This window comes from Bos javanicus, chromosome 4, assembly GCF_032452875.1.
Source record: "Bos javanicus breed banteng chromosome 4, ARS-OSU_banteng_1.0, whole genome shotgun sequence".
Classification (NCBI taxonomy): Eukaryota; Metazoa; Chordata; class Mammalia; order Artiodactyla; family Bovidae; genus Bos; species Bos javanicus.
The window spans coordinates 86,335,750-86,352,903 of NC_083871.1; the positions used below are offsets into that span (position 1 = coordinate 86,335,750).

General features: G+C 39.3%; 1 protein-coding gene across 5 annotated transcripts in view; it reads left to right on the plus strand.

The window, feature by feature from the left end:
- The window catches only part of CPED1 (cadherin like and PC-esterase domain containing 1), a 328,745-nt gene that overhangs the window by 286,456 nt on the left and 25,135 nt on the right, over positions 1-17,154 (plus strand). For all 5 annotated transcript variants that reach the window (XR_009736016.1, XM_061414531.1, XM_061414532.1 and 2 more), the window contains one exon: positions 1,116-1,252. Coding sequence is in view for 4 of the 5 variants with exons in the window: in XM_061414531.1 (XP_061270515.1) it covers positions 1,116-1,252 (137 nt within the window). In the remaining variant the exon portion in view is untranslated. The remainder of the gene's footprint in view (positions 1-1,115; positions 1,253-17,154) is intronic.

Genomic DNA, 17,154 nt, shown 5'->3' on the forward strand with positions numbered 1-17,154 from the left:
GAAGATTCTACACGCTGCGGAGCAACTAAGCCCGAGCGCGACAACTATTGAGTCTGTGCCGCTAGAGCCCAAGAGCTGAAACGACAGAAGTCTGTTTGTCCTAAAGCCCTCACTCCACAACAAGAGAAGCTACCACAATGAGAGACCCAGGCACCACGACCAGAGAAAAGCCAACAAAACAAGGAAGCCCCAACACAGCCAAAAATAAAGAAAATTGTTTTTTAAAATCCAAATTATGTCTTGATATTTTTCTAATAAATTATTAAATAATTAATGTGACTACTCACCCTAAAAGCTGCAACATTTGAATACATGTTACTTTATCCATAAAATAAGAAAGATCTTACATGCAGCTTTTCAAGGATATTCATTTATCTTATAAGCATTGACCAAAGCTTGTGCCTTACTCTGTGCCTGAACTTAGCTAGTAACAAAGGTGAGTAGGATACATAATTGTGCTGGGTCCTTTAACTATATAATCCCATTAAATCCTCATACCAATCATGTGAGAAGAATAGTACACTCCACTTCTAACAGATGAAAAAATTAAGGCAACAGAGCTAGAAAGAAGTGAAGAGATTCACAGCAAAAAGGCCATATATCAAATTAAGACTATTCTTCAAAACAGCAAATTATCAGAATATTAAAATAACTGTCTTATTATATATTGAAGCTCTTGATAGCAGAGAATATGACTATTGTTGGATTGGTAACTAAGCATGTGTTAGGCTAGGAAATATGTGTGGCCAACTACGTCAGTGTCAGTGACTCCCTATAGACTTCAGTCCTATGAAAGACCTCATGCACTGTTTGAAAATCAATAATAATTGAGTAGTACCCAAACACTTTAATTTTTTTATAAGCATGTGTTTTCACAGAACAGAATTCGTACTTGACTTCAGCATGAACTGTGTTATTTCAGAACATGACTACCTGATGTGATTCTGTTTGGTTGGCAGGAAGCCATGCACTGTTCCCCTGGGTTTATATGAGTGTGGTCTCCTTACTGTGATTTCTGCAATGGTGTGCCATCCATCACTGAATTCTAGACTTTCGTGCAAACTGTAACTTCACCCATAGAAACTGAGCCAAAGAAGTTTTGCTGTCTATTTCAGGCCAGTGGATCGTGCCTTGCCTTAGCTGTTCAGACAACAGGACCTGTGACTGGAGAGAAATCACTTGGCAGCCTCACCACTGCCAATACGGTGTCGTGACTAAGCCTCAACTCCAGCAGTGCCTGGGAGGAAGGAAGGTAGGTTCTGGATTCTTCAGGGGAGACTTTTCATTTAGGCCGCCTGCAGAACTGAAAACCACACCATTGTTAACTCCTAGACCCATGCCTGCTCCTTCACTCTGCAGAGGAGGACTAACTGGATGCAGTTTGACTTTTTGAATGGGTGCCTTATCATAGAAGAGCCTTAACCATTTTTGCTCAAAATGCTCAATTGTTTCATTGTTTCCAAAGAAGTCTACTTGACAGATTGAGGCTATTAAAATCGTGTCCTGTGCTGACCCAGTTCCATGCTGGTTTTCTCAGCACACATGGGTAAGAGCTGGCCACATCAACTGACAGTTGGTGGTTCCGAGCAGCTGGCCTTGTCAGCGGCAGCTCTCACAAGGCACTGCAGCTGAAATGGCCATCTGTGGCTCACACAGGCAGTGGAATGCTTCTGCATGTAAGACTTCTGCTCCAGCTTACCCCGTGCATGACACTGTTTTTACACGCTAACCTTCCTGATCTTCTCTCACATTCCCCGGGCAGGTCTCGCGTGGACCTCGCTAGACTGCTTTTCCTTTAGGGCGGCTTCTAAGCTGGTTTCTTGGACATGTGGTGTCTCCTTGCTAGGAGTGCTCTGACTAGGTAGATTCCAGCAGAGTTCTCGGACCTGCAAACTGGGCGAATAGACTGAGATGCTTGGGTAATGTGAAGTAAGTAATCCTTCTCCAGATTTTTAAGTAGTTTTTAATTAGATGGACATGTCCTTGCAAACTATGTGTAAGCTCTCAAACACAGGCAAGACTGATTTAAAAAACCAACTTTTTAAAGATGCTCTATGAATCATAAAGAAAAAGAAAGTGTTACTCAGTTGTGTCTGACATAGTGCAACTGCATGGACTGTAGCCCACCAGGCTCTTGTGTCCATGGAATTCTCCAGACAAGAATTCGATACATAATGATCACTTAATAAATATTTGTTAAGTAAATGAATACATTAAAATCTTATTTATTCCTAATCAGAAATCTGTGCAGCAGCTTTCTACTTAAGAATATTGAAGTTCAGAGAGATTAATTCATCTATGATCATACATGTATGTGAGCTGCCACAATTTAGGCAGTTTTCACCACCAATCTGGACAATCCAAACTTCATATCCTAGAAATGTAGGACTGGAAGCAATGAAAGTGCTTGTTGATTTAAGAAGTCAGACTTCTCAACCCTTTCAGAATATCATTCTGATGTCAGAATTTATAGTGTTCACAAAGATTCCAAGTGAAAATGTTTATAGTGTTCACAAAGATTCCAAGTGAAAATGTTAGTCGTTCAGTCGTGTCTCACTCTGTGACTCCATGGACCATAGCCCACCAAATTGCTCTGTCCATGGACTTTTCCAGGCAAGAATACTGAAGTGGGTTGCCATTTTCTTCTCCAGGAGGTCTTCCCAACCCAGGGATTGAATCTGGGTCTCTTGCATTGCAGGCAGATTCTTTACTGTCTGAGCCATCAGGGGTTCCCAGAAGTCAAGCTTCTTCATACCTTTTCAGAATATCATTCTGACCTCAGAATTTAGAGTTTTCAAGAAGATTCCAGGATGTCACCATATATTAACCTGAAAGTAGATGTTAAAACTCATCACTAAAGTCTATGGCTTTGGACAGGACACTGTTGCTCAGGCTTATTTTCTTCATCTGTCAAAAAAAAAAAAAAAAAAAGGTGTGAATCTTTATGATCTAATCCCATGCTGCAGATTAATCAACTTTGTAAAAAGTGAAATACCTTCTTACCTGTCAGTCTTAAAATACTCTAGCCTGAGTGTCTTGAATAGATTTTTATTTCTCACTTTTCTGGAGGCTGAGAAGTTCAGGATCAGGGCCTTCTGGACTTTTGTTGGCTACCTTGCTCAGATGATAAAGAATCAGCTTGCAATGTAGGAGACTCAGGTTCCATCCCTGAATCAGGGGTCAGGAAGATCCCCTGGAGAAGGAAATGGCAAACCACTCCAGGATTCTTGCCTGGAGAATTCCATGGACAGAGGAGCCTGGTGAGCTACAGTCCATAGAGTTACAAAAGAGTTGGACACTACTGAGCAACTAACACTGTAACATATTAAGTAGAGAGAGCCAGAGACAGAGAAACAAAGACACAGAGAGCTCTACTGTTTTCTTCTTCTTATAAAGACACAAATCCCACCATGAAACCTGCACGCTCATGGCCCCATCTAAAGCTGAAGGGGGCTTCCCCAGTGGGCCAGTGGTAAAGAATCTGCCTGCCAGTGCAGGACACCCAGAAGACATGAGTTCGATCCCTGGTCGGGAAGATCCCCTGGAAGAGCAAATGGCAACCCACTCCAGTATTCTTGCCTGGAAAAGTCCCACGAATAGAGGAGCCTGGCAGGCTACAGTCCAAAGGGTTGCAGAGAGTCGGAACTGATTTAGCAACTAGACAATAACAGACCTGATTACCTCCTAAGGCTCCGCCTCCTACTACTGTCTCCTGTTGAGGGTGGGATGGTGTTAGGGTTTCAACAACTGAATTTCGGGAGGACACCAGCATGAAGACCACAATGCCGTCTTTGATCATTTCAAGGCAAATTATTAGCAACTCTACAAAGTAATGATAGGAAAAAGGGAAGATCTTCTTCTTACCTGTTAGAGAGACACGGCGTTACGAAGACTGAAAATAAAGGCATGTGTTCAGATCAGGGGATCCCCACACAGACCAGCCAGGGCTTGTCTTAGTGACTCTTTGGGTCGAGAAGTGTCCTTCAGACATGCAAGCTTAGAAACTCAAATTTACCAGCACACTGACCGTGGTCCATGGTCCTTGTAAATTAGTATCCTGGTCTGTTTTGTTTACCAGGATGCTAATTTACTCTATACACAATAGGGAAGAATTGTACATTTTTATCAGAAGAGCACAACCAGAATTAGCAAAATCATCCCGCAAGCAGTATGGAGAATGCCTGTGGGGAAGAGAAAATGGGTGTGGATGCCAGGGAGGCAGAGGCTGCTTAATGGAAAAATTCCATCATCGACACTGAGGAGGCAAAGAAAGTAAAGAATATGTATAGCATAATTCCATCAATGTAAAACCTAATGCCTCCACACTTACATACACAGAAAATTTCTGGAAGCAACAAGCCTTAAGAGTGATTACGTAAGTGCAGGGGAGTGGGGAAGGAGTGGGATGGTGACAGGATTGGCCACATGTACTGCCAGGCTGGGGGCGAAACGGAAAAATGGGACCCTGTGGTCAATAATTATTACGAATTTTGAGAAGGTAAAAGCAGAGCCAGAAAGCAAGTTCAGGACCCTTATACACACAGACCCTGTGTGAATGCCCAGGTCATATGGCCACAAAGCCAGTTCACGTAATAAATTATGGTTGTGTGTGTGTGTGTGTGTGTGTGTGCCATGGAATCTTCCAGCCAAGATTATTTGATTGTGTTGCCCCTTCCTTCTCTGGGGGATCTTCCTGACCCAGGGATTGAACCCTCGTCTCTTGCATCCCTTGCATGGGCAGGCAGATTCTTTACCAATGCACCACCTGTGTAAAGATACCTTTTTACATACAGGTTTTCTCCACTATCCACAAGTAGAGCTCTCCAATGAAGTCTTTGGTAAATCGAAATACAGGAAGCCAAAGAGTACTCCCCATTTTCTGAAAGTTCAATTTATAGTATTTTGCTTTCCTGAAACTCCTATGTTAGTACCTGTTTTTGCTCACCAAAAGAAACCTAAAGAGGATTTTTGCTTTTAGGGAAAAAGCCTTTCCTAACGTAGGTCTTTCATGAAAAGAAGTGGCATAAATTGAACTTTTGGAAAGCAGGGGATACATGTGTGTATTACCTTTATTTTTACAATGGGTGAGCACCTTTTTAAATCCCAAAATCTGTATTTGTAAAAAGCTGTATACATCAGAACTTGGGCAGAGGTAGTGGAGATGAAAAGCAGGGGAAAACAGAAAGACATTTTGTATTCCGAATCACAGGATTTGGTAATGTGCAGACAGGTTTATGTACTCATAAACCACACAGCACAGAGATGGTCGTGTCAACATTCACAATTACGAGTATGAAATAGCACTTATTTGCAGAAAGTTCCACTTATGATTAGGGGTTGGTAACAGAATATTGTCCCTGCACATCTATTTCTTATTCTTTCAGAGTAAAATGTAAATATACCTGTGATCTTGAAACTCTTTCCTTTCATTACTGAGACAGTTTCTTATCCTACCTAGAACTTTTTATAGTTACCATTCTATTTCAAAGACATATGTGAATTGGCCAAAAATTTTGTTTGGATTTTATCATAGGCTGTTCCATAAGATGTTATAGAAAAACCTAAGTGAACCTTTTGGCCAGTCCAGTACATGTTAAAGCATATCGTTACAAAAATAGAAAAAGAAGTAACACAAACATTTTTTATAAACGCTCAGCTTTTTTGGCGGGGTCGGTAGGGGACACTTTTTGCCATGTCAAGCGTTCAAGAAAAGAAACATTATTTGAGTGATATTATACAGAAATTCACTTTCAAATGCCTAAGTACAACAGGGAGCAGTAAGTGCCTCTGACTGGCTCTCAGGAATGAAGTGACTTTTTTAATTCATTGAAGACATCGAAGTAACTCTGCTGCCCCAGGTCAGAAACGTTGCAATCTCAGTTCTCCCTGACATGTTATCACAGAGTGGAATCCAGCTGATCACTTAACACAGTTAAGCCCAGATCACTTTTTCTAACTTTTGGGCTGTCACCTTGTCTATTCATTCACCTAGCTTTTGTTGAGCTATGAATCTATTCTAGGTGTGCACAGCAGGATTCTCCAGGTGCCAGATATCTAGGAGGAGAAGACAAATGAGAGAGGAGTGAGACAAATGAGAAGACAAGTGATCTTTACAGTATAGCACAATCACTGCAGAGGTTGGGAAAAGCCCAGAGGCTGATGCCTGACGTGGCTGGGAGAGTCTTGGAGAGTTGCTGAAAGAGAAAGTGCCTGGGCAGAGTGGTGTTGGTAGTTATAAGCAATCTACCAATCACATGATTTTGAAATAGTTTAATTGAACTAGAAAAAAAAAGATCTTCACTCGAGCTTAGTGCTTCCTTTGATTTTTCTCTTACTGCAGGGAACAGAGAATGGAGGGAACAGACAATGGGCAGGAACCAAGCAGGTGAAGGGTACATGGAGATGATTCTGAGTTACTCATGTTCAGTTTGCTCCAATTTATGCATCTTGGATTGTGTAAAAGTGGAGACATACCTAGACATGCAATTTCTAATGCTGCAATGCCCTTCCTCATTTGAAGGCTTTCGATTAATATGGAAAATTCAATTTCAATTAATATGGAAAATTTTACAGTGAGAATCCAACCTGTCACTGTTCCCATGCATAGTTGTACAAATACGTTGTGCTACAAAAAACAGAACTTTATTTTAAATTTCAATCAAGGTGACCTTTAAGGAAATACATTAAACTGAGTTATCTTTTTCCAAAGAACCAAATTTAAAGGAGATAGAATTTGGGCCCATGAGACTTACTGGAAAGTTAAGCCTTCAAATAGTGTTCTACTTTCTTTAAAATCTCGAAGTACTCATTTTTCTCAGTTGAATTTCCTTATGTTGTTATTATGACCTTTTACATCGTTTTACTACCGCTTTACATTGATGAGTGGAAAGCTATATTTGGAAATGGAGGCCCACCTGTGGAGAAGGAAGAAAACACGAATCAATTGGGGTTTAAGAGGTGGTTCAAGTTTCCTGTAACTTTGACTGGGAATGTCACTGCACTCCATGTGTAAGAGGGGCCAAACTTTTTATACTTCAGTCATTAGCCTTTACTTCTATGAATGGGAGGCTGGTCTCTGAGAGAAAGATGACACAGGGCTTCTCAGAGCATTTGTATCAGTTTCTCTGGCATACTTGTTCACGTCTGGAGGGCAGGTAAATATAAGACCCCTTTTAAACTCTAAATTTATCCAAATATGAATTACTTAATTTGTAGGCTTTTGTAAATATGCATAGGTTTTATGATGTACCATCGTGCTGAGTCAAAGCAAAATTTCCATTGAAAAAGTATAGGCTATGTGTTAAATTGTACTCTGACGAATATCTCTAAATACATACACGCCTCTTTCTTACTCAGTAAATTTTGAATGGAACATTTATAAAAATTTATCAGAGCATTGTTTTGTAATCACAGTGCAAAAAATACATAAGAAATAGTTTAGAAGGAGGATAGTGAAATTTATAACTGAAAAAACTTAGGAATCTGACCAAACTGAATAAAATAAGCTTGTATTTTGTTTGTCAGTTGAAAACATAGTTCAGCTGACAAACTCAGTAATTTTATTACTCAGTAATAAAATACCTGACAGAAGGGTACAATTCAGAAAGGAAAATATAAAAAGGCAATATTTACTGAAAGCATTTAAGCTCAGCTGTTAAAACAGGAAATGTAACTTACATTTTTAAAGCAATGTTTGCAAGTTAAGTACTGTCTTGGACTTACAGTTGTTCGCATATTTGAAGTACGCCCAACTTATAATAGTATGTTCTGGTTAATATGTGAATTCCATTATGGTTACACAATTCATTGTTGCTTGTCAGTTTCAATAAAAAGAGGTGAATAGAAGGAAAGGAGTGTACCTGACTCTTACCAGGAAAGGATGGCATACACATAAAGCCCACAATACACAGGAAAGGGCTTTCCTCTGTATATAGAAGAATAGAAGTCACCTTTGTTTCAAGCAGCTAGACAATCCATGTCTAGGTGATATTGCTGTTTGTTTTCATTTTTGCCAAATTTCATGTGTTTTAGAGTGACTTGTCTCTATGTAAATTTTCATCTGTTCTTGACCCCAAAGAGCACTTTGGTTGGTCATCTATAGCTAGTTTGATCAAAATGCATCATTGAAAAACATTCATTGCAATCATATTACATTTCATAGAGAAATGCTTTGTTGAGCTTGATTTTCATCCTGCCCTAAATATCATTAGCCATCTGATCAGTCTCCCCTTCATATTAGAGCTGACTCACCCTCCACTACCTCACTTGGCAGTTATCTTATGAGAGTGGTGGTGCTCAATCATGAGGCTCATGGGAGTTACCGTGGAGCTTTCTAAATGTATAGGCTATGCTTGGCCCTGGACTAGATGTAATGAATAAGACTACGCCTCACTTCACTTTCATTTCCGTTATTTACCATGATGAGAGCTCCTCAGTAAGTAGGTGTTGTCAGGATTAATGGACAAGGAGCTCCTATATAATTTCCCCTCTTGGAAGGTTCCAGTGGGTTCCTATTAACTGGCTGAGATCTGTGCTGGCATCTACACGCACTTTGTTGGCTCTGAGGAAATATTCCCATTTATGTGAATATTGTAGAACCTATGCAAGAGGAAAGGAAGATGGAAAATTATTTTAAATCAAGGATTTATCTCCCTATCTATTGATTCTACATATACCCACTTCTTTGCCAGCTCCAACAGATCAGAAAAATCTGAGACCCAACAAGCTACCTATTGAGTTATCACAGTGAGCCCCCATTGCCCCTCTTCATTTCTTTATAACTCGCTTTGCTAACTATTCCTTGTTACTATTGGTGAGTGTGGAGAAAGGAGGTAATGGAGTAAAATATTTACATATTTGGGTGTCATCATCATTAGTTTCCTTTATCCATGATGAAACAAAATGGGATGAAAATTGTTTTATTTTATATTTTAATCAAAAATTCTGCAAGTGTTTATTGCATTTTCACTGATAAATAATTGTTCTTGTTTGTATTTGTCCCAGAGAACCAATTTCTCTAAGAGCAGACGTCCTTCTATGCATCGTATGGATGATAAGTTTAGCCTTTCATATACTTCATGTTGTCGCTTAGTCACTTAGTTGTGTCTGTTTTGTGACCCCATGGACTGTAGCCCTCCAGGCTCCTCTGTCCATGGAATTTCCCAGGTGAAAATACTGGAGTAGGTTGCCATTTCCTCCTCCAGGGGATCTTCCTGACCCAGGGGTTGAAACCGGGTCTCCTGTATTGCAGGCAGATCCTTTACTGACGGAGCTACAAAGGAAGCCCTCCATATACTTCATACTTTTGCTAAATCACAGGTGGAAAATCTGAATTTAGTGGTTTTTCTTTTTTCCCACACTTAGCATGTGAGAGAATATGGTAAAGACTAGCTAGGCATTCATCATACTCATTTCTTTCGCTTCCTGGCACAAAGCATGACTACATTTCTCAGTCTTCCTTGCAGTCAGGTGTGTGACCATATGGTTGGGTTTTAACCAATGGTATGTGGGCAGCAGTGACAGGCCCATCCCTCAGGGTGGGCCCGTAGGAAACCTGGCAGCTCTTTACTCCTCCCCCGGCTGGATGTCAACACCCAGTGAGTTCTCAGAAACTGTAGCTGAGGAAGGCCAGGTCTACTCATCCTGGGACCCTGAAGGACCTCCCTGCCCCCACACATACCCCTGCCTCGAACCACCTGGACCATTTTCCTGAAGAAGTAAACGTCGATAGTGTTTAGGCCACTATACATTGCAAGGCTCTATTTGTTAATAGCACTTAGCCTATGTCACCTAATGCAGAGAGTATATCATGTTGAGAAATTAGAAAAGAAAATAAAGATAATTAAACCATTGCATGGTTTTTAAGAAGACTTTTAAATCAAGTGCAAGCTTTAATAAAGCCTAAGAACGAGGTGTGCTTCTAAGTCTTATAGTCCATGGCGGTATGAAAACTAGTAGGAAAAATACCAGACCTTATACTTTTCAGTGACACCCTGCCTGTCAAGTTTGGGGAATAGAAACAGATGCAAAACTCTGCTAAACACATCTTTGTTTCCTGATGACGAGCTGAGATCCAGCCTCTCATGCCACAGTGAAACACAGATGTTTCTGCTCCTCTCCAGAGCCCACACTGATGGAGGTAGACTCCCTGCATTGCACCCCAGGACCAGAAGAGAGACGCTGCATAGGAAAATGCCATTCAATCTTTGGAATAAAGCTGCCACTGGAATCCAAAATATTATTAACATTATTCTTGTGATGGGCTTTATTGAGCCAATGCATAACCTTTCCCTCTTAGTCCATTGTTCTATAGAAGTAAAGTTAGTTAAGCTGATTATTTTTGCATGAGTTTTCAAAATGCTTTTAAACACAAGGATTTAATCTAATTGCTGCCGCTATTGCTGACTGATTTTTTTAATTCACATAAAAAGCCAATATATGTTCACTTAGAAAATGCATATTTTTAGTAAAAAGAATAAATTGTCATTCACTTCAAAATAACCAGGGTCTTTTCTCATTATTAGTGTATAGGAATGCAAGGGATTTCTGTGTGTTGATTTTATATCCTGCAACTTTACTATAGTCATTGATTATTTCTAGTAATTTTCTGGTGGAATCTTTAGGGTTTTCTATGTAGAGGATCATGTCATCTGCAAATAGTGAGAGTTTTACTTCTTCTTTTCCAATTTGGATTCCTTTTATTTCTTTTTCTGCTCTGATTGCTGTGGCCAAAACTTCCAAAACTATGTTGAATAGTAATGGTGAAAGTGGGCACCCTTGTCTTGTTCCTGACTTTAGAGGAAATGCTTTCAATTTTTCACCATTGAGGATAATGTTTGCTGTGGGTTTGTCATATATAGCTTTTATTATGTTGAGGTATGTTCCTTCTATTCCTGCTTTCTGGAGAGTTTTTATCATAAATGGATGTTGAATTTTGTCAAAGGCTTTCTCTGCATCTATTGAGATAATCATATGGTTTTTATTTTTCAATTTGTTAATGTGGTGTATTACATTGATTGATTTGCAGATATTGAAGAATCCTTGCATCCCTGGGATAAAGCCCACTTGGTCATGGTGTATGATCTTTTTAATGTGTTGTTGGATTCTGATTGCTAGAATTTTGTTAAGGATTTTTGCATCTATGTTCATCAGTGATATTGGCCTGTAGTTTTCTTTTTTTGTGGCATCTTTGTCAGGTTTTGGTATTAGGGTGATGGTGGCCTCATAGAATGAGTTTGAAAGTTTACCTTTCTCTGCAATTTTCTGGAAGAGTTTGAGCAGGATAGGTGTTAGCTCTTCTCTAAATTTTTGGTAGAATTCAGCTGTGAAGCTGTCTGGACCGGGGCTTTTGTTTGCTGGAAGATTTTTGATTACAGTTTCAATTTCCATGCTTGTGATGGGTCTGTTAAGATTTTCTATTTCTTCCTGGTCCAGTTTTGGAAAGTTGTACTTTTCTAAGAATTTGTCCATTTCTTCCACATTGTCCATTTTATTGGCATATAATTGTTGATAGTAGTCTCTTATGATCCTTTGTATTTCTGTGTTGTCTGTTGTGATCTCTCCATTTTCGTTTCTAATTTTGTTGATTTGATTTTTCTCCCTTTGTTTCTTGATGAGTCTGGCTAATGGTTTGTCAATTTTATTTATCCTTTCAAAGAACCAGCTTTTGGTTTTGTTGATTTTTGCTATGGTCTCTTTTGTTTCTTTTGCATTTATTTCTGCTCTACTTTTTAAGATTTCTTTCCTTCTACTAACCCTGGGGTTCTTCATTTCTTCCTTTTCTAGTTGCTTTAGGTGTAGAGTTAGGTTATTTATTTGACTTTTTTCTTGTTTCTTGAGGTGTGCCTGTATTGCTATGAACTTTCCCCTTAGGACTGCTTTTACCCTGTCCCACAGGTTTTGGGTTGTTGTGTTTTCATTTTCATTCGTTTCTATGCAAATTTTGATTTCTTTTTTGATTTCTTCTGTGATTTGTTGGTTATTCAGCAGTGTGTTGTTCAGCCTCCATATGTTGGAATTTTTAATAGTTTTTCTCCTGTAATTGAGATCTAATCTTACTGCATTGTGGTCAGAAAAAATGCTTGGAATGATTTCTATTTTTTTGAACTTAGCAAGGCTAGCTTTATGGCCCAGGATGTGATCTATCCTGGAGAAGGTTCCATGTGCGCTTGAGAAAAAGGTGAAATTCATTGTTTTGGGATGAAATGTCCTATAGATATCAATTAGGTCTAACTGGTCTATTGTATCGTTTAAAGTTTGTGTTTCCTTGTTAATTTTCTGTTTAGTTGATCTATCCATAGGTGTAAGTGGGGTATTAAAGTCTCCCACTATTATTGTGTTATTGTTAATTTCTCCTTTCATACTTGTTAGCATTTGTCTTACGTACTGTGGTGCTCCCGTGTTGGGTGCATATATATTTATAATTGTTATATCTTCTTCTTGGATTGATCCTTTTTCTATGCATTCATATGCTTTACTTTTCCAAAAATTCAATAATATGTATATTCTGATGATAATCAGATTTTTATAAAAGTAAATTAAAATGTTCCACATCAGAATATACCCTTATTTCAGTATCATTGTTAAAAGAGTAAGCAAGTTAAAGTATATGATTATACCTTAATATAATCAACCTGATAGATATATGTTATGTTGCTTCCAACTTATTTTGCTTTTAAAATATGTTTTCATGGGCATTCTCAAGTATTTCTTAGAAGTAGAAAACTGCCAATTTATATACAGAACATCAAAGTCTCCAATCTTCCGTTAAAAAATAAAGACTAATTTTTACTCTAGTCACTATTCTGGACACTTGAAATTCAACAGTTAAAACAAAGAAAGAAAAAACTTTCCCGTGGTGCTTAATATCATTGGAGCTTAAAAAAAAATTGATAGGGGGAAAAAACAGTTATTTTAATATTTTATTGCTAACTGATTATTTTTATAATTGCGTATTGGTTAATTATACTTTTTCTTCTTTGATTGCATCTGCCAGCCAACACCTGTGCCTACTAGTATAAGGTAGTAATTTTCACAGGAAAGAAGAATTTTTTACAAATTGTGTGGCTAGTTATACATATATGTTATAGTAATTTAGACCCTTTACAATGGAAGTTGAAAACAAATAACCTGCTCATTTCCTTTTAAAAATTCACCAAGTGGAATGATCTAAATAAAGACCAAATACGAATCATGTGGCTGAAAAGAACCACGCTTATCCCTGGTATTATTTTCTAGTTGTGTGTATTTTAAAAGCTGATATTTTGAAGTTAGAAATCTTTTAGTTAAGAATACCAATTAACCTCTTCCAAAAATGGCTTCCTCTACAGAACCAGCAATCTTAAATTCACAAGTGCATTTACATCTTAGTTATAATTTATCATTTCTATCTTTCATGAATAGGAAGGCATTGGGATAGAGTAATTCTCTAGAACATAGTCTTCTATATCAGAGCTGTGTCTACTAGATTCAAAAAATGCTATCTCGCTGTTTGCAGTTTAGGAGAATTTGTTTTGCAGATGGTGGTGGTATTTTGCAGATGCCCTTCCTTCTTCCCGGAGCTTGTTAGTTACTGATGAGCAGTGGATACATGAGGGACTTTTCAGAGGCTGTCAGTCTGCTTGATTCAGAACGTGCTTCACCAGCAACCTACAAGCCCTGTTGAGAGTCTGTAACAGGGTTAGTAGGACAAGAGAGAGGATGCTGTGATTTAGACACTTCCTATCTTCACTGACTTTTTCTTTGAAGTACCTAATGAATTTAAAGTGCCTAGGGACTTCCTTGGCAGTCCCATGCTTAAGACTCTGTACTTCCACTACAGGAAGCACAGGTTCGATCCCTAGTCGGGGAACTAAGATCTCACATGTCAACTGATCCCAGAGTACATATTACATAAAACCAACAATTAACAGCCAGTAACACAAAACAATACAGAAATGCAGCCACTTAGAAACTAAAGCTCCCTCTCCTAAATCTTGGATCAATGAGAAATCAAAGATAGTTACAGAATGCTTATAAGAAAAAAAATCGTACAAACTATTTCCTATTAAAACAAAGCAAATTGATGGCATTAAATTGGTGTCATATAAAAATAAAATAAAGTGCCTAGCAGTGCACCGACTCAAAGGACATGAGTTTGAGCCAATTCTGGGAGATAGTGAAGGATGGGGAAGCCTGGCATGCTGCAGTCCATGGGGTTGCAAAGAGTTGGACTCAGCAACTGAACAGCAACCAAGCGGTGCACTGCAGGGCACTCAAGAAGCATTCCAAAACACTTCTTACCTTTCCTCTGCCTTCATGCTGGCCCTTACTTGCTGTGCGCTGGGTGCCAGAAATAAGTATTTAAAAGCTCATTAAAGTCTTTTATGGTGTTGCCATTATTTTCCCCAATTTACACATAAGGAAATGAACCCACAAAGAGGTCACATACTTTGTCTAAGATCATCTGGTTAATAAATAACAGTACCTAAGAATTCTGAAAAGCAGATTCTTTGCCTCTGTCATGCATTGGTGGTCTGCATCTTCCTACAACCCCACAGAAAAGACTGGACATTTAGAAAATATGTTTTCTCTTAGGAATAGGCAGCTACTTGGATTTTCTTCAGCTTCTGTAGCCCACAACACAGACACGCAGCGATCTTACTGGCTGCCCAGAGATAATGCTAGGAGGCACTGCATCTTGATACTGAAATGGAAAGAATCTGTAAGAAAAATCTGTAGTGGAAATTTAGCTCGCCTCGATTGCCAAGGTCCCTTACTGGTATTAAGAGCTGAATTGTGTTTCTACCCAACCAGATTCATATTTTGAAGTCCTAGCTCTCAGTACTTCAGAATGTGACTGTATTTGGAGACAGGGCCTCCAAAAGGGTAATTAAGGAAAAATGGGGGCTTGCCTGGTGGCTCAATGTTAAAGAATCTGCCTGCAATGCAAATACCTGGTTTGATCCCTGGGTTAGGAAGATCCCCTGGAGGAAGAAATGACAACCCACTCCAGTATTCTTGCCTGGAGAATCCAATGGACCGAGGAGCCTCTGGGGCTACAGTCCATGGAGTCACAAAGAGTCAAACATGACTGAGAGACTGAACACGCGTGCACAAGGAAAAAATAAGGTCATTATGCTAGGCCCTAATCCAATATGACTAGTATCCTTATAAGCAGAGGAGATTAGGACATAGACATACACACAAGACCGTATGTGGACACAGAGAAGATGACCATCTACAAGTCAAGCAGAGATGTTCTCAGAAGAAACCTACCATGCAAATACTTTGATCTTGGACTACTGGGCAAGAATCATGAGAAAATAAATGTCGGTTATTTAAGCTACCCAGTCTGTGTTGCTTTGTTATGACAGCCTTAGAAAACTATTAACAACACAAATAAAGCTGGGTCTTTACTAGTCTCTGAAATGAAGAGCTGTTCTGATTATTCAGAGTTCCTTTTTAAAACCAGAATTCTGGACCGGAAAAACAAACACATAGTTATAGGTCAAATCCAGTAAGGAGAATTTCAAGTGATTTCACAGAGTATTTTTCTTATACTGGGATGTTGACACTCCAGATGGAACTTGACCTAGAGGATCAGTGACTGGGGCCTTGACATCTTAGGTCACTTTGTTGAGCTTGGCAATGCTTATTGTAATAGTGATTGGAAGGGAATTTCTGAAAGAGAATGCCTTCTGGATTTCTTCACACTGCTACTTGAATATACCATGAAAGAATAAACCTTTGCAGAGTCTCACTAAATTCATTATGGATGGATGAACGCAGTAGTGCCTGACAAGTGATGGTAGTGGCCACTTTAAAATTAGAAGAAAATATGTGCATGGCTATTGCAAAGGGGGGCTTCCCAGGTGGCGCTGGTGGTAAAGAACCTGCCTGTCAATTCAGGAGACATAAAAGATGTGGGTTCAATCCTTGGGTCAGGAAGATCCTCTAGAGGGGGGCATGGCAACCCCCTCTAGTATTCTTGCCTGAAGAATCCCATGGACAGAGGAGCCTGGCGGGCTATGGTCCACAGGGTCACAAAGAGTTGGACATGACTGAAGCAGCTTAGCATGCAGCACACAATGCAAAGGGAAATCTCAACAGAAAGAGTAAAGAACTGAAGAAGGCATTAAACCTTATCCAGAGACATTAAAAGGAATTGTCTCTAACAAAAGTCCCTTTGACTTTCAGGTCAATAAATATTTTTTAAATGCATGCATAATACTATGGGGGAAATCAGAATTTAGAAATTAACCTTGACTCTGACCTTAAATACTTATTGATATAAGAAAAAAGATAGAGTCACAAATAGCTGTAATTTCATGTAGTCTTTGATAAAATCAGTAATGGAACTGAAAATTATAATGAAGTCACAGAGGACAGAAAGGTCATTCTGACTGGGGCATTGGACAAGACCCTCTAGGAGAGACGTCCGTGTTAAGTCTGAAGGTTGTATAGCATTTACACAGACTATTTTGCAGAGGGCAGGGCTTTCTAGGCAGATGGATTAGCACAAGGAAAAACAGATGTTGTTGATTGCAAATCATGTTCAGTGAAAAAGTAGAAATCTGACCTGCTTACTTGAAGGAAAGTGTTGAGAGGATGGGGCCATTGACCCTGCCCTTGGAGATCAAGGACTTGGATTTGAGTCCTGTGTTCCCCATTTACTAGATTTATAACCTCAATCTCCCTGAGCCTCAAATACCTCATCTGTGAAACAAGATAATGACTCACATCTCATGATTATGGAGATTAAAATGAGTACTCAGTGTGAAATCTCCACCAAGCAAAAGCTGATATGCAATAAAAATTCAGTAAATGTTAACTGAACCTCAGAGTTAAAACCTGACTCTGCAGAACATGGAGAGCTGATAAGATTTTTGAGCATGAAAGGGAGAGGAGACATTTGGAAATTTATCACAGTATTACTGTGTGGAGAATGAATTAGAGGGCAGCCATGGTGCAAGAGGGCTTTCCTGGTGGTTCAGATGGTCAAGAATCTGCCGGCACTGCAGGAGACCTGGGTTTGATCCCTGGGTCAGGAGGATTCCCTGGAGAAGGAAACAGCAACCCACTCCAGTATTCTTGCCTGGACAATTCCATGGACAGAGGAGCCTGGCAGGCTACAGTCCAAGGCATGGCAGAGTGTTACATGACTGGGCGGCTCAC